The sequence below is a fragment of the Mustelus asterias genome, chromosome 13 (genome assembly GCF_964213995.1).
Source record: "Mustelus asterias chromosome 13, sMusAst1.hap1.1, whole genome shotgun sequence".
In the NCBI taxonomy this organism is placed as follows: domain Eukaryota; kingdom Metazoa; phylum Chordata; class Chondrichthyes; order Carcharhiniformes; family Triakidae; genus Mustelus; species Mustelus asterias.
The window spans coordinates 49242326-49260774 of NC_135813.1; the positions used below are offsets into that span (position 1 = coordinate 49242326).

The window sequence follows — 18449 nt, forward strand, 5'->3', positions numbered from 1 at the left end:
AAGTACAGTTTTGGTCTCCTTACTTGAGAAAGGATATACTGGCACTCGAGGGGGTGCAGAGGAGATTCACTAGGTTGATTCCGGAGTTGAGAGGGTTGGCTTATGAGGAGAAACTGAGTAGTCTGGGGCTATACTCATTGGAATTCACAAGAATGAGGGGAGATCTTATGGAAACGTATAAGATTATGAAGGGAATAAATAAGATAGAAGCAGGAAGTTGTTTCCACTGGAGTTGATACTAGAACTAGGGGGCATGGCCTCAAAATAAGGGGGAGCAGATTTAGGATGGAGTTGAGGAAGAACTTCTTCACACAAAGGGTTGTGAATCTGTGGAATTCCCTGCCCAGTGAAGCACTTGAGGCTACCTCATTGAATGTTTTTAAGGCAAGGATAGATAAATTTTTGAATAGTAAAAGAATTAAGGACTATGGTGATTGGGCGGGTAAGTAGAGCTGAGTCCATGAAAAGATCAGCCATGATCTTATTGAATGGTGGAGCAGGCTCAAGGGGCCAGATGGTCTTCTCCAACTCCTAGTTCTTATGTTCTTATAATAACAATGAATAACTTTCAAAATCAAATGTTTGTGAAATACTCTAGATAGTTCTTATGGTGTGAGGGATAATTTACAAATCAAAGTTCTTTCTTTGACAACACAGTATCACGTTCCCCAAATAATCTGATTCCAGTAATAGATTCTTGTAATATCGTTGAGGTAAAAATCACATGATAAAATAGCACACCGCAAAACACATGCAGCCAAAAGTGTCATAAGCCCAATGACTTTTGATGAAAAGCAACCTGAGCTTTTCAAGTTTTACTGTTGTGCCTTGCCCAGTGTTTGATATTAATAAAACACCTACAGGTCATAATTCTGTTCCTCAGTTTCATGCTGTACAGAGAGTTCCTCCAGAGTGGCATCGATATCAAGTTGATTGGTTTCCAGCTGCCTCAGTAATGTCTCTCGCTGTAGGAAGAAGACAGCCAGTGAACATTCCGGAAAACAAGAGTACCCACTCACAGACAATCACAAGTCAATTAAATCATCAACTCCCAGAATTAATCGTTATGGGTGGATCACTCTCACCCTCAAACTGAAGAAAAAACTCATTATTTGATAGATCTCCCCCTCTACACTGAAATCATTTCTCAATTATATTTCTGTAATACCAATTTAGTGGTCACTGATCTTTATTTACAAGCTTCAAATCAAACTCCTCATCTCCCTCCGTCTTGTCGTTTCCAACAAAGACTAGACTGGTTAATTGGTTGTCTATTTTTTTTACCTGTGAAAGTAAGTGAGAGGGGCTTTTTAATGTAGATTCATACGATAGAATCATAGAGCCCCTACAGTGCAGAAGGAGGCCATTTGGCCCATCAAGTCTGCACTGGCTCTCCGACAGAACATCTTACCCAGGCCCACCATCCCACCACCACCAGCACTACCCCCCCCCCACCCCCCCATCCCTTTGACGCCACGTATTTAATCTGCTAATCCCCCTAAATTACACATCTTGGGACACCAATAGGCAATTTAGAGTCACAGAGTCATAAAAGTTTACAGCATGGAAACAGGCCCTTCAGCCCAACTTGTCCTTGCCACCCTATTTTTTTAACCACTAAGCTAGTTCCAATTGCCTGCGTTTGGCCCATATCCCATCTATACACATCTGAATCATGTAACTGTCTAAATGCTTTTTAAAAGACAAAATTGCACCCGCCTTTACTACTACTAAGGGATGACAGGGGATAGGCAATGGTAAACATTCAAGGAACGCATGGGGGAACAACAGCAACTGTCTGTTCCTGTCTGGCACAAAAGCAAAATGGGTAAGAGAGCCAATCCATGGCTTACAAAGGAAATTAGAGAGAGTATCCGATTTAAGGAAGAAGCATACAGATTGGCCAAGAAAAATAATAGGTCTGAGGATTGGGAGCAGTTTAGAATTCAGCAAAAAAAGACCAAGGGACTGATTAAGGACGTGAAAATACAGTACGAAAGTAAGCTTGCAGGGAATATTAAGACGGACACTAAGAGTTCCTATAGATACGTGAAGAGAAAGAGGTTGGTGAAAACAAATGTAGGTCCCTACAGATAGAAATGGAGGAATGTATAAAAGGGGACAATGAATGGCTGAGCAACTGAATATATACTTTGGTTCTGTCTTCACAAAAGAGGACACAAATCAGATGCCAGAAATGTCGGAGGATGCAAATTTAGTGAGAAGGAAGAACTGAGGGAGATCAATATTAGTAGAGAAATGGTGCTGGGAAAATTGGTGGGATTGAATGTGGATAAATCCTCAGGGCTTGATAATCTACATCCCAGAGTACTTAAGGAAGTGGCTCTAGAAATAGCTGATGCATTGGTGGTCATCTTCCAGGATTCTATAGACTCTGGAACAGTCCCTGCAGATGGGAGGGTAACGAACGTCACTCCAATATTCAAAAAGGGAGGTAGAGAGAAAACGGAATTATAGACCAGTTAACTTGACATTGGTCGTGGGGAAAATTCTCGAATCCATTATCAAGGACTTTATAGCGGAGCATTTAGAAAGCAGTGGCAGGATCAGACAGAGTCAGCATGGATGTATGAAGGGGAAATCATGCTTGACAAATCTGTTGGAATTCTTTGACCAGTAGAGTTGACAAGGGGGAGCCAGTCGATGTAGTATATTTGGGTTTTCAAAAAGCGTTTGACGAAGTCCCGCATAAGAGATTATCGTGCAAGATTAAAGGGCATGGGATTGGGGGAAGTGTATTGAGATGGATAGAAAATTGGTTGGCAGAGAGGAAACAAAGAGTAGGAGTAGGCTTTTCAAATTGGCAGGCAGTAACTAATGGGGTGCCACATGGATCGGTGCTGGACCCCAGTTATTCATAATATATATTAATGCTTTGGACGAGGGAACAAAATCTAACATCTCAAAATTTGCAGATGATACGAAGTTGGGTGGAAGGGTGAACTGTGATGAGGATGCAGAGATCCTTCAGCATGATCTGGACAGGTTGGGTGAGTGGGCAGATCAATGGCAGATGCAGTATAATTTGGATAAATGTGAGGTTATTCACTTTGGAAACAAAAACAAGAAAAACAAGAGATTATTATCTGAATGGTTGTAAATTGGGAGAGGGGAGTGTGTAGCGGGACCTGGGTGTCCTTGTACACCAGTCACTGAAGGTAAGCATGCAGGTGCAGCAGGCAGTAAAGAAGGCAAATGGCATGTTGGCCTTCATTGCGAGAGGTTTCGAGTACAGGAGCAGGGATGTGTTGTTGCAATTATTGCCTTGGTGAGGCCACACCTAGAGTATTGTGTGCAGTTTTGGGCTCCTTTTCTGAGGAAGGATGTTCTTGCTCTCGAAGGAGTGCAGCGAAGTCTAACCAGGCTGATTCTGGAGATGGCGGGACTGATGTATGAGGAGAGATTGACTTGATTCAGATTGTTTTTGCTGGAGTTCAGACAAATGAGGGGGGATCTCGTAGAGACTTATAAAATTCTAACAGGACTAGACAGGGTAGATGCAGGGAGGATGTTCCCGATGGTGGGGGAGTCCAGAGCCAGGGTCACAGTCTGAGGATTCAAGATAGACCATTTAGGACGGAGGTGAGGAGACATTTCTTCACCCAAAGAGTAGTGAGCCTGTGGAATTCAATACCACAGGAAGTAGTTGATGCCAAAACATTGAATGTATTCAAAAGGCGGCTGGATATAGCACTTGGGGCGAATGGGATCATAGGTTATGGGGGAAAAGCAGGATTATTGAGTTGGATGATTAGCCATGATCGTAATGACTGACGGAGCAGGCTCGAAGGGCCAAATGGCCTCCTCCTGCTCCTATCTTCTATGTCACTATGTTACCTCTGGCAGCTTGTTCCAGACACTCATCACCCTCTGAGTGAAATAAATTGCCCCTCTGGACCCTTTTGTATCTCTCCCCTCTCACCTTAAACCTATGCCCTCTAGCTTTAGACTCCCCTACCTTTGGGAAAAGATATTGACTATTTAGCTGATTTATGCCCCTCATTATTTTATGGACCTCTATAAGGTCACCCTAAGCCTTCTAGGCACAGGGGAAAAAGTCCCAGTCTATCCAGCCTCTCCTTATAACTCAAACCATCAAGTCCCGGTAGCATCCTAGTAAATCTTTTTTGCACTCTTTCTACTTTAATAATATCCTTTCTATAATAGGGTAACCAGAACTGTACACAGTATTCCAAGTGTGACCGTACTAATTTCTTGTACAACTTCAACAAGACGTCCCAACTCTTGTATTCAATGTTCTGACCAATTTAGCATGACCAATCCACCTAACCTGCACATCTTTGGGCTGTGGGAGGAAAAGAGAGCATCAGGAGCAAACCCACGCAGGAAGATGTGCAGACTCTACACACACAGTCACCCGAGGCCGGAATCAAACCTGGGTCCCTGGCGCTGAGAGGTAGCAGTGCTAACCACTGTTCCATCGTGTGGCCCAAAACGGAGAATGTGGGAATCAAGCAATCACAGTGAGAGGCATTATTAAACAACAATGCAAATATCTCTGAGCTATATTATAAAATGACTTTTAAAATATTGTAGAACTACAGTATTAGTAAGACATCCGGGCTCAGACACAGGGAAGCTCTGCCTGCAAAGGTTAGACTATAATGAATGGGCTCGTCTATTGCTCACATTCACTCAATCTTCTCAAAACCAATGAGAAGTATATCCTGTATAAATACAGAGCACAGAGTACCCAAGCTTTCAGGTCAGGTTACAGTAAATACAGGAACTTCCTCATGGGGCATCTGGTCTAATGGGAAGTCACTGTACACAAAGTATCTGCCACAATTCCTACCTAATCACAGCAACATGTTTACATCAATGGGGACGAAGTAGAAAGGGTCAAGAGTTTCAAGTTTTTAGGTGTCCAGATCAACAACCTGTCCTGGTCCCCCCATGCTGACACTATAGTTAAGAAAGCTCACCAATGCCTCTACTTTCTCAGAAGACAAAGGAAATTTGGCATGTCAGCTACGACTCTCACCAACTTTTACAGATGCGCCACAGAAAGAATTATTTCTGGTATCACAGCTTGGTATGGCTCCTGCTCTGCCCAAGACCGCAAGGAACTACAAAAGGTCGTGAATGTAGCCCAATCCATCATGCAAACCAGCCTCCCATCCATTGACTCTGTCTACATTTCCCGCTGCCTCGGCAAAGCAGCCAGCATAATCAAGGACCCCACGCACCCCGGACATTCTCTCTTCCACCTTCTTCCTTCGGGAAAAAAATACAAAAATCTGAGGTCACGTCCCAATTGACACAAGAGCAGCTTCTTCCCTGCTGCTGACAGACTTTTGAATGGGCTTATCTTGCATTAAGTTGATCTTTCTCTACACCCTAGCTATAACTGTAACACTACATTCTGCAGATCGTTTCCTTCTCTATGAACGGTATGTTTTGTCTGTATAGCACGCAAGAAACAATCCTTTTCACTGTATGTTAATACATGTGACAATAATAAATCAAATCAAATCAACGACATACTTTAAAAACAGCTCACTGGTTGTAAAGTGCTTTGGGACATCCTAAAATTTGCAGTATAAATGCAGTCTTTCTTTATACAAATCACTGATTACAGTACCTTGTAACAAGATTATGTGGTTACATGGGAACAGCAGGAAACCACTTAATCCCTCAAATCTGTTTCACCATTCAGTGAGATCATGGATTTAGCAATTGCAATGCTACTAAATGTCATAGTTAGATTTTCTCTTGGAAACTTTTGTGGCACAAATGTTACTTGCCACTTGTCAGCCCAAGCCATGATAATGTCCAGGGTCTGAGGAGTTGCAAGTGGTGAACGTTGTGAAATCATCAGCGAAATCTCTACTTATAACCTTATGAAGGAATTAGCCCTGCGTTGTAGCTTCACCAGGTTGACACCTCTTTTTTTGGTATGCCATGTGTTGCTCCTGGCATTCCCTCTTGCACTCTTCACTGAACCAGGATTAAAATCCCTGGCTTGGTGATAATGGTAGAGTGGGAGATATGCTGAGCCTATATTGTGGTTAAGTACAATTCTGCTGCTGCTGATAGCGCACAGCATCTTATGGTTGCTCAGTTTTGGGTTGCTAGTTCTATTTGAATCTATCCCATTTACCATGGTGGTAGTGCCACATAACACAATGGAGGGAATCCTCAATGTGAAGATGGAACTTCCTCGCCACAAAAACTGTGTGGTGGTCACTCCCACTGATACTGTCATGGACAGCTGCATCTGTGGCAGGCAGGTTGCCTAGCAGAAGGCGGCCATTCAGCCTATCGAGTCTGCTCTCAAAAGAACCACCACCCAGGCCCACCCCACTGCCCTATTCCCATCACCCCGCACATTTACCATGGCAAATCGACCCAAACTAAACATCTTTGGACACGAAGGGGAATTTAACAGGCCAATCCACCTAACATACACATCTTTGGCGAGGTCTGAAGGCGAGGTCAAGTATGCTTATTCCTCTTGTTGGTTCCCTCATCATCTCTTTGTAATTTTATATCTCCATCTATACTTCATACAATGCTACCCATCATTGTATCACCTGCAAATCTAACTACTTTCTGTCCCATTATCTACGTCATTAATAAAAATTCTAAATAATTGAGAACACGACACAGATCCTTGTGGAACACCACTATTCATAACCTGCCAATTAGAGTACCTACCCACTATCTCGACTCTCAGTGTCCTGCCACTCAACTCAATTTCCAATCCAGGTCAATAAAGTGCTGAGAATTCCAGGGTCAGCAACTTGAGTTAACAATTTTTAATGAGCAAATTTATCAAATGCTTTCTGTAAGTTCAATGAATTGACATCATAGATATTCTCCTGTTCACTACTTTCGTCACTTCTTCAAAAAACCCAGCTTAAAAGTATGACCTCCCCGTGACCAATCCATACTGACTCTCTGATTAGCTGAACATTTAAGGTCTTCAGTCACCCTATCCATAAAGATAGAATCTAGGAATTTCCCAATACCAGGTGTTAGGCTAACTGATCTATAATTCCCTGGTTTCCATCTCTCACCTTTCTTAAATAGTAGGTGGACATGGGTAATTTTCTAAAAGATCAGTTCCAGAGTACTTGATTGAAAAATAACAGTTCCAGAGTGGAAAGAACGCTGGTAGATAATAGTTGAGACATCAGTATGTTCTCACTTATTCCCTTCAAACCAGGGGGTGGGTTGTGGAGATATAGCACTCTGTACAGCTGTTATTTTCTTCCTTTCTGTTATCTTGCTGAAGTTAATTTTATTGCGACCCTACCCCCAATCCAATATTAGTTTAGTTGGGATGCTAACATCTTCCTCTGCTGCAAATACTGACATTCAGCATGTTCACCACTTCCTTATACTCACTGACTGTATCATGATCATCAGTTTTCAAGGGGCCACCATCCATTACCTAATATAATGGTTAAACAAAAACTACATTTGCTTTTCTGCCAGATATCCCTTGTATAGAATCATAGAATCCCTACAGTGCAGAAGAAGGCCATTCAGCCTATCGAGTCTGCTCTCAAAAGAACCACCACCCAGGCCCACCCCCCTGCCCTATTCCCGTCACCCCGCACATTTAACATGGCAAATCGACCCAAACTAAACATCTTTGGACACTAAGGGGAATTTAACAGGCCAATCCACCTAACATACACATCTTTGGACTGAGGGAGGAAACCAGAGCACCCGGAGAAAACCCATGCAGACATGAGAAGAATGTGCAAACTCCACACAGACTCAAGGCTGGATAGAATTGAACACGGGTCCCTGGTGCTTTGAGGCAACAGAACAGTGCTAATCACTGACACAATGTACAGGATGATCTTACTGACACAATGGGACAAAGTTTCCCGTTCTGCCCGTCACGGGAATAGGAGCAGGCGAGGGGCGGACCGTGGAGAAGTTCGTTGACCTTGGGCAGGATTCTGGTTTCGGGGAGAGTGCAGCCGGAAAAACCCGCCTAAAGTGTGAAATGACCTCACTGACATCTGCGCGCCAATTCATCAGTGTATAAGTCAAGGAGAATTGAGATTAATTATCAGGATAAAATATCATTAATTACTGATCCTGAAGAAAAGTCTGAAAGTTTTACATCGATCTTTATAAAGAGCAACATAGGTGCTACTTCATTCTACTTCAGCGAGTAGTGAAATGCAAATAGTGAAATGAGAACATGGCCCTTGGCATTGAGAAGAATTCTTCTTTTAGCAGGCAGAATAATGAGGTTGTATTTCTGTGCTTGCTGACAGAGGGAAACAATGCAAAGACTATTATTAGCACTGGATTAGAATGGGCATAGTCCCAAGGCACAGTGATCTATGGCAGTGTTTACCAGAACTCCAGAACATTATACATGAGTAGTGTCAATGATACATGATGCTGCTTTCATCCAATATTAAAGAGGAGTCACTCTGTTGATTGACTACCGCAGCCTAAAAACTGACCTCCCGGTGATCAAATCTGTGACACTTTAACCCTTACAACTGCTGGCAGCCGTTATTGGAGAAACGCATGAACTGACACTCATTTTCATATATCACAGTGCTGCTACCAGAAAATCTGAAAATCCACCTTGGAGAAAGTGTTCAACACAAAGATCAGTGGATGACAGTGGGGGGCAGGTGCCGGTCAGTGGGGGGCAGGTGCCGGTCAGTGGGGGGCAGGTGCCGGTCAGTGGGGGGCAGGTGCCGGTCAGTGGGGGGCAGGTGCCGGTCAGTGGGGGGCAGGTGCCGGTCAGTGGGGGGCAGGTGCCGGTCAGTGTGGGACAGGTACCGGTCAGTGTGGGACAGGTGCCGGTCAGTGTGGGACAGGTGCCGGTCAGTGTGGGACAGGTGTCGGTCAGTGGGGGGCAGGTGCCGGTCAGTGGGGGGCAGGTGCCGGTCAGTGGGGGGCAGGTGCCGGTCAGTGGGGGGCAGGTGCCGGTCAGTGGGGGGCAGGTGCCGGTCAGTGGGGGGCAGGTGCCGGTCAGTGGGGGGCAGGTGCCGGTCAGTGGGGGGCAGGTGCCGGTCAGTGGGGGGCAGGTGCCGGTCAGTGGGGGGCAGGTACCGGTCAGTGTGGGACAGGTACCGGTCAGTGTGGGACAGGTACCGGTCAGTGTGGGACAGGTGCGGTCACTATGGGTCAGTGTGGGATCGGTATCGGATGTCACCAGACATCTCTGAAGCCGAGCAATGTTCCGTGCCTCTGAAGCAGGGAGCCCACTCAGTACATAGCTGGTACATTCCACCAGTGTTGTTAGGTGGTCTCCCCACACATCAATTCCAGCCATTGCTGCCTGAGCACTAACTGCGACAGGATGAGGCCCTGAGTTGGTATCCAGGCAGCAAGCCTTTCATCCCTGGACTTTATCTGAGGGAAGAGGGTGGCAGCGGGGTATGCTCTGTGTACCCCTTGCCTCGGAAGCTGCCTTTAGAGTGGTATCACATTGTGCCCCTTGTGTTGCCACGCGAACAATCAATGCTGTTGAGTGAGCAGCTTTCAGCCGAGTTCCCTCCAGCAATGTGGGGCAGTCAAGTGTTTTACAGAAAGCCAACACTTGGAGAAATCTCACTGCTTCAGAGAAGCACTAGTTCCCAGGGTTCGATAGTCCAATGTGCCCCAGTTAGTAATTTGCACTGACAAGCAAACAAGCAGAGTGACAGTGGCAAGGATGCATCTCACAAAAGTTGTCTCAGAATTCAGAGCTGTACCAAGTGAACTGGTCTATCAGGCAATTCACGGTACAATCAGAGCAGTATTACCTGTGAAATAGTTACCCAGTTACAAAGGATATGGGTCAGAGTCAGCTCCTCTGCGGCTGCTCTTCAAAAAAAGTTACGTTTATTTATTAGTCACAAGTAGGCTTACATTCACACTGCAATGAAGTTACACACTCCGCATCTGTTTGGAGACACTGAGGAAGAATTTAGCATGGTCAATTCACCTAATCTGCACGTCTTTCGGACTGTGGGAGGAAACCCAGGCAGACATGGGGAGAATCACAAGCAGTTGGTTTGCAGGTGCAGCAGGTAATTAAGAAGGCAAATGGAAATTTGTCCTTCATTGCGAGAGGGATGGAGTTTAAAAACAGCGAGGTTATGTTGCAGCTGTATAAGGTGCTGGTGAGGTCACACCTAGAGTGCTGTGTACAATTTTGGTCTCCTTACTTGAGTAAGGATATACTGGCACTGCAGGGGGTGCAGAGGAGATTCAGTAGGTTGATTCTGGAGTTGAGAGGGTTGGCTTATGAGAAGAGACTGAGTAGACTGGGGCTATACATAGATCATAGAACAGTACAGCACAGAACAGGCCCTTCAGCCCACGATGTTGTGCCGAGCTTTATCTGAAAACAAGATCAAGCTATCCCACTCCCTATCATCCTGGTGTGCTCCATGTACCTATCCAATAACCACTTAAATGTTCCTAAAGTGTCTGACTCCACTATCACTGCAGGCAGTCCATTCCACACCCCAACCACTCTCTGCGTAAAGAACCTACCTCTGATATCCTTCCTATATCTCCCACCATGAACCCTATAGTTACGCCCCCTTGTAATAGCTCCATCCACCCGAGGAAATAGTCTTTGAACGTTCACTCTATCTATCCCCTTCATCATTTTATAAACCTCTATTAAGTCTCCCCTCAGCCTCCTCCACTCCAGAGAGAACAGCCCTAGCTCCCTCAACCTTTCCTCATAAGACCTACCCTCCAAACCAGGCAGCATCCTGGTAAATCTCCTCCGCACTCTTTCCAGCACTTCCACATCCTTCTTATAGTGAGATGACCAGAACTGCACACAATATTCCAAATGTGGTCTCACCAAGGTCCTGTACAGTTGCAGCATAACCCCACGGTTCTTAAACTCCAGCCCCCTGTTAATAAAAGCTAACACACTATAGGCCTTCTTCACAGCTCTAGCCACTTGAGTGGCAACCTTTAGAGATCTGTGGATATGGACCCCAAGATCTCTCTGTTCCTCCACAGTCTTCAGAACCCTACCTTTGACCCTGTAATCCACATTTAAATTTGTCCTACCAAAATGAATCACCTCACATTTATCAGGGTTGAACTCCATTTGCCATTTTTCAGCCCAGCTTTGCATCCTATCTATGTCTCTTTGCAGCCTACAACAGCCCTCCACCTCATCCACTACTCCACCAATCTTGGTGTCATCAGCAAATTTACTGATCCACCCTTCAGCCCCCTCTTCTAAGTCATTAATAAAAATCACAAAGAGCAGAGGACCAAGCACTGATCCCTGTGGCGCTCCGCTAGCAACCTGCCTTCAGTCCGAAAATTTTCCATTCACCACCACCCTCTGTCTTCGATCAGATAGCCAGTTACCTATCCAATCTGCCAACTTTCCCTCTATCCCACACCTCCTTACTTTCATCATAAGCCGACCATGGGGGACCTTATCAAACGCCTTACTAAAATCCATGTATATAACATCAACTGCCCTACTTTCATCAACACACTTAATTACCTCCTCAAAAAATTCTATCAAATTTGTGAGGCACGACTTGCCCTTTACGAATCCGTGCTGACTATCCCGGATTAATCCGCATCTTTCTAAATGGTCGTAAATCCCATCCCTAAGGACCTTTTCCATCAATTTACCAACCACCGAAGTAAGACTAACTGGTCTATAATTACCAAGGTCATTTCTATTCCCTTTCTTAAACAGAGGAACAACAATCGCCATTCTCCAGTCCTCTGGCACCATCCCTGTGGACAGTGAGGACCCAAAGATCAAAGCCAAAGGCTCTGCAATCTCATCCCTTGCCTCCCAAAGAATCCTAGGATATATTTCATCAGACCCAGGGGACTTATTGACCTTCAGTTTATTCAAAACTGCCAGTACATCCTCCCTCCGAACAACTATTTCCTCCAGCCTATTAGCCATTGGAAATCATTGGAATTCAGAAGAATGAGGGGAGATCTTATAGAAACATATAAGATTATGAAGGGAATAGATAAGATAGAAACAGGGAAGTTGTTTCCACTGGCAGGTGAAACTAGAACCGGGGGCATGACCTCAAAATAAGGGGGATCAGATTTAGGGCTGAGTTGAGAAGGAACTTCTTCACACAAAGGGTTGTGAATCTGTGGAATTCCCTGCCCAGTGAAGCAGTTGAGGCTACCTCACTGAATGTTTTTAAGGCAAGGATAGATAAATTTTTGAACAGTAAAGGATTTAAGGGTTATGGTGAGCGGGCGGGTAAGTGGAGCTGAATCCACGAAAAGATCAGCCATGATCTTATTGAATGGTGGAGCAGGTTCGAGGGGCCTGATGGCCTACTCCTGCTCCTAGTTCTTATGTTCTTATGAGAACTGTGTGCAAACTCCACACAGTGACCCGGGTCCCTGGCGCTGTGAAGCAGCAGTGCTAACCACTGTGCCTTCATCCAGCCACAACCCAATTTTCTCAATTCTCAGTCGTAAAATCTCACTTAGTTTTTAAAAACTGAACAAAGTACAAATATCAAACTCTCCATGTTACCATAGCTTTCAAAACAACTCTTCCCAGTTTATATATGGATCTCTCATCAAAGGTGATGCACTTTGGAAGAAGTAACAAGACAAGGGAGTATTAATGAATGGCAGGACACTGGGAAGCTCAGAGGAACAGATGGATCTTGGGGTACTTATTCATAGATCTCTGAAGGCAGCAGAGCAGGTGAATAGGCTGGTTAAGAAGGCATATAGGACACATGCTTTTATCAGTTGTGGCATAGAGTATTAGAGTAAGGAGGCAATGTTGTAGCTGCACAGAGTGTTGGTTAGGCCACAGCTGGAGTATTGTGTGCAGTTCTGGTCACCTCACCTTAGGAAGGATGTGATAGCCTGGGGAGGAGCTATAAGGAGAGACTGGATAGACTTAGAACCATAGAACCATAGAAAATTACAGCTCAGAAACAGGCCTTTTGGCCCTTCTTGTCTGTGCCGAACCATTTTTTGCCTAGTCCCACTGACCTGCACTTGGACCATATCCCTCCACACCCCTCTCATCCATGAACCCGTCCAAGTTTTTCTTAAATGTTAAAATATTGTTTTCTTTAGAGCAGAGAAGGCTGAGGGGGGACATGATTCTGGTGTATAAGATTATGAGGGGTATGGACAGGGTGAGCAGGGAGCAGCTGAATTGGACATCACCAATGATTGCACACTCGAACGTGGCTATGAAATTGGAAAGAACGCGATGAAATCAAAGCAGATCCCCAGGCCTCAGCTAACTGAATAAGCAAAACTGAGCAAATAACAAATATTACACATTACTTAATATAAATATCCTTTCAAACCTGGGTAAAATTGTCAAACGTCTGGTTTCTATTGTAGCAATGACAGCAAAACTGTGGGTTCACTGTCATTACTCAACTTCTGGAGTAGTTTATGTGTCGTTAACTGAGGAAATCCAGGTGTGCTGAAGTCCCTCAGGCAATTGATTAAACATCACTGAACTGACAACAACTTGCCCTCTTACACTGTTAGTCTCATTGTGTGAGCCAATCAATAAATTGGACTGTGTTGAATGAGGTCTAACTGGGATTTTAACAGTATGCTAAGTTCATAATTATAGCTAGAAAGCCTCACTGGTCCTGATCGGCTGCTTTTATAATTCAGAATGTCCAAGTTCTCCATAATGATTAAAAAATTCACATGTTCTTACTTTTTAAAAAAAGTTTATGATTGTTCAACTTCTATCTTAATCCCATGAAGATGTCCCAATCATCTATTTCACTCTGTAAAAAGTCATTAAAAATGAAGGATAATCAGTGCATTTTGCTTCCTGGTTTGCTGTCTGTGAGATTACTTCAATATGATTGGCTGCCTATTCTACCTGATAACATCACTGCTGCTGGACATCCGGAGATTCCCTGGACACCATTTCCGCACAATATCAGGAAAGGGGAAATCCATATTACAAACATAGCTAGATCAGAGGTCAGTTGTGAGTACTGTCACCTTACTGTTAACTGCATTAATGGTCAGAGATTGAACCCACTTCCCAAAAATTGTACTTGATATTTCTGGTGGAATATTTCTACATACTTTATTTGAAATTTCCACCTTGCTCCCAATCCCTGCCTCTCCTCACTCATGGTCACTGATTGATGCTGGTTACAGTTCCATAAGCCAGGATCTCACCCAATGTGCCGTCCCTCATTCTTCAGCTTAGTATCGGAAGGGGAGCACCATCGTATAAACTACACACAAATGTACACATCACACACAGACATTATCACATGTACATTCACCCAGCTAGTGACCAGAGAAAGTCCTCTTGACATGTTTCAGCTGCCCGTCCATGATGGAGAGCATTTACTCAATCTGCAAACTGTAAAGTCAACGTACCTGGGACTTTAGCTCATTTGAAGATATGCTTTAGTAATTAGAAGGTACACAATAAGGGTAATGTGATATCTACCAATCAGCATCCACACTGGAGCTGTGATCGAGAATTCAAAACCAATCCGAGCCATTTACCTGCAGCTGGAGGAATGGAATATTGAAAAACTTGTGTAAATACTTCAGGCCAAAGCCATTCCTCATTGATGATTCTGCATAACGAATGTAGGATGATCTGGGTAACCTAGAGATCAAAGAAAAGGCAACATTAATAAAGGAATGAAACACTCAGCAGATTGGCGAGTGGGCTCCTCAGTGACAAAGTCCAATTCTAAGGTCAGGTCGCACAGGCCATTAAAGTTTATTTATTAGTGTCACAAGGAGGCTTACATTAACACTGCAATGAAGTTGCTGTGAAAATCCCCTAGTCGCCACACTCTGGCGCCTGGTCGGGTACACTGAGGGAAAATTTAGCATGGCCAATGCACCTAACCAGCACGTCTTTCGGACTATGGAAGGAATCCGGAGCACCCGGAGGAAACCCACACAGACACGGACAGAACGTGCAGGCTCCACACAGACAGTAAACCAAGGTCCAAATTGAACCTGGGTCCTTGACGCTGTGAGGCAGCAGTGCCACCGTGCCGCCCTGTAATTAGAAAAAGTATAGGATAAACTCAAATGCATGACAACTTGGGAAATGGTAAGAAAATGATTAGAAATAAAGGGGTTCCATTATATCACCCCATCATGTCTTCATTATATCCCAAAGAACTTCACAATGAATTAATTTTGAACTGCTGTAATTGTTATCCAAATTCCTCAAGGTCTGGTTGAAATTTTAAGTCAACAATATTGTTTGAATCACTGTGGGCAACCTAGGCAGCTCCCTAAGTAAGTGTAGTTGTAGCACACAAAGCAGTGAGTTAACTATAGTAAGGTTGCCGCACTGGATTGTAACCTCAGCATCTCTGAGCTAGAGAGAGATGAGATGAGCCACTGCTGTTCACTATCCAATAATGCCTGCTCCATGTCTATAGGTGCATAGACACACTGCAAGACAGGCTCAGCTCAGTAACGCTACTCCCTCCCCATGGTCAAATAACCTGTCAGCACTCAACATTTTCCTTCAGCGAGTTACTGAGTCCAGCTCCTGGCACCGGGTTCCAAAAGGATAACTCGGAGTGAGAAGCAGTGGGATTTGGTCAATAATAAAGAATCTGTTAATGGAAACTGAGTTTCAAGGAGTTTAATCATACTCCAGGAGTTTGCACATTCTCCTCGTGTCTACGTGGGTTTCCTCCGGGTGCTCCGGTCCCTCCCACAGTCCAAAGATGTGCAGGTTAGGTTGATTGGCCATGCTAAAATTGCCCCTTAGTGTCCTGGGATGCGTAGATTAGAGGGATTAGTGGGTAAAATATGTAGGGATATGGGGGTAGGGCCTGGGTGGGATTGTGGTCGGTGTAGACCTGATGGGCCGAATGGCCTCTTTCTGTACTGTAGGGTTTCTATTCTATGATTTCCAGTTTTCAGTAGAACTAAAACCTCATAGACACCAGTTAGAACATAGAACAGCACAGCACAGAACAGGCCCTTCAGCCCACGATGTTGTGCCGAGCTTTATCTGAAAACAAGATCAAGCTATCCCACTCCCTATCATCCTGGTGTGCTCCATGTGCCTATCCAATAACCGCTTAAATGTTCCTAAAGTGTCTGACTCCACTATCACTGCAGGCAGTCCATTCCACACCCCAACCACTCTCTGCGTAAAGAACCTACCTCTGATATCCTTCCTATACCTCCCACCTTGAACCCGATAGTTATGCCCCCTTGTAATAGCTCCATCCACCCGAGGAAATAGTCTTTGAACGTTCACTCTATATATCCCCTTCATCATTTTATAAACCTCTATTAAGTCTCCCCTCAGCCTCCTCCGCTCCAGAGAAAACAGCCCTAGCTCCCTCAACCTTTCCTCATAAGACCTACCCTCCAAACCAGGCAGCATCCTGGTAAATCTCCTCCGCACTCTTTCCAGCACTTCCACATCCTTCTTATAGTGAGGTGACCAGAACTGCACACAATATTCCAAATGTGGTCTCACCAAGGTCCTGTACAGTTGCAGCATAACCCCACGGCTCTTAAACTCCAACCCCCTGTTAATAAAAGCTAAGTAAGAAGTTTAACAACACCAGGTTAAAGTCCAACGTCAATAAAAGCTAACACACTATAGGCCTTCTTCACAGCTCTATCCACTTGAATGGCAACCTTTAGAGATCTGTGGATATGGACCCCAAGATCTCTCTGTTCCTCCACAGTGTTCAGAACCCTACCTTTGACCCTGTAATCCACATTTAAATTTGTCCTACCAAAATGAATCACCTCACATTTATCAGGGTTGAACTCCATTTGCCATTTTTCAGCCCAGCTTTGCATCCTATCTATGTCTCTTTGCAGCCTACAACAGCCCTCCACCTCATCCACTACTCCACCAATCTTGGTGTCATCAGCAAATTTACTGATCCACCCTTCAGCCCCCTCCTCTAAGTCATTAATAAAAATCACAAAGAGAAGAGGACCAAGCACTGATCCCTGTGGCGCTCCGCTAGCAACCTGCCTTCAGTCCGAACATTTTCCATCCACCACCACCCTCTGTCTTCGATCAGATAGCCAGTTACCTATCCAATCTGCCAACTTTCCCTCTATCCCACACCTCCTTACTTTCATCCTAAGCCGACCATGGGGGACCTTATCAAACTCCTTACTAAAATCCATGTATATAACATCAACTGCCCTACCTTCATCAACACACTTAGTTACCTCCTCAAAAAATTCAATCAAATTTGTGAGGCACGACTTGCCCTTCACGAATTAGTGCTGACTATCCCGGATTAATCCACATCTTTCTAAATGGTCGTAAATCCCATCCCTAAGGACATTTTCCATCAATTTACCAACCACCGAAGTAAGACTAACCGGTCTATAATTACCAGGGTCATTTCTATTCCCTTTCTTAAACAGAGGAACAACATTCGCCACTCTCCAGTCCTCTGGCACTATCCCCGTGGACAGTGAGGACCCAAAGATCAAAGCCAAAGGCTCTGCAATCTCATCCCTTGCCTCCCAAAGAATCCTAGGATATATTTCATCAGACCCAGGGGACTTATTGACCTTCAGTTTATTCAAAACTGCCAGTACATCCTCCCTCCGAACAACTATTTCCTCCAGCCTATTAGCCTGTAACACCTTCTCTTCCTCAAAAACATGGCCCTTCTCCTTGGTGAACACTGAAGAAAAGGATTCATTCATCACCTTGCCTATCTCTACTGACTCCATACACAAGTTCCCACTACTGTCCTTGACCGGCCCCAACCTCACCCTGGTCATTCTTTTATTCCTGTGGTGTGGAATGGACTGCCTGCAGTGATAGTGGAGTCAGACACTTTAGGAACATTTAAGCGGTTATTGGATAGGCACATGGAGCACACCAGGATGATAGGGAGTGGGATAGCTTGATCTTGTTTTCAGATAAAGCTTGGGGTTTTCCTTGATCCGACCCGCCAAGGACTTCTCATGTCCCCTCCTAGATCTCCTTAGCCCCTTTTTCAGCTCATTCCTTGCTAACGTGTAACCCTCAATCGAGCCATCTGAACCTTGTTTCCTCATCCCTACATAAGCTTCCCTCTTCCTTTTCACAAGACATTCTACCTCTTTTGTGAACCATGGTTCCCTCACTCGGCCATTTCCTCCCTGCCTGACAGGGACATACCTATCAAGGACACCCAGTATTTGTTCCTTGAAAAAGTTCCACCGACCGGTGAGTCTAACCTCAGTGGTTGGTAAGTTGATGGAGAGGATCCTGAGAGACAGGATTTATGATCATCTAGAGAAGTTTAGTACGATCAAAAGTAGTCAGCACGGCTTTGTCAAGGGCAGGTCGTGCCTTACGAGCCTGGTTGAGTTCTTTGAAAATGTGACCAAACACATTGACGAAGGAAGAGCGGTGGATGTGGTCTATATGGACTTCAGCAAGGCGTTCGATAAGGTCCCCCATGCAAGACTTCTTGAGAAAGTGAGAGGGCATGGGA

General features: G+C 44.7%; 1 protein-coding gene across 4 annotated transcripts in view; it reads right to left on the reverse strand.

The window, feature by feature from the left end:
* LOC144502602 (rab-like protein 6) overlaps window positions 1-18449 on the reverse strand; it is a 203991-nt gene that overhangs the window by 65274 nt on the left and 120268 nt on the right. For all 4 annotated transcript variants that reach the window (XR_013499360.1, XM_078226722.1, XM_078226721.1 and 1 more), the window contains 2 exons: window positions 14503-14608; window positions 862-965 (listed from right to left, as the gene is read on the reverse strand). Coding sequence is in view for 3 of the 4 variants with exons in the window: in XM_078226722.1 (XP_078082848.1) it covers window positions 862-965; window positions 14503-14608 (210 nt within the window). In the remaining variant the exon portion in view is untranslated. The remainder of the gene's footprint in view (window positions 1-861; window positions 966-14502; window positions 14609-18449) is intronic.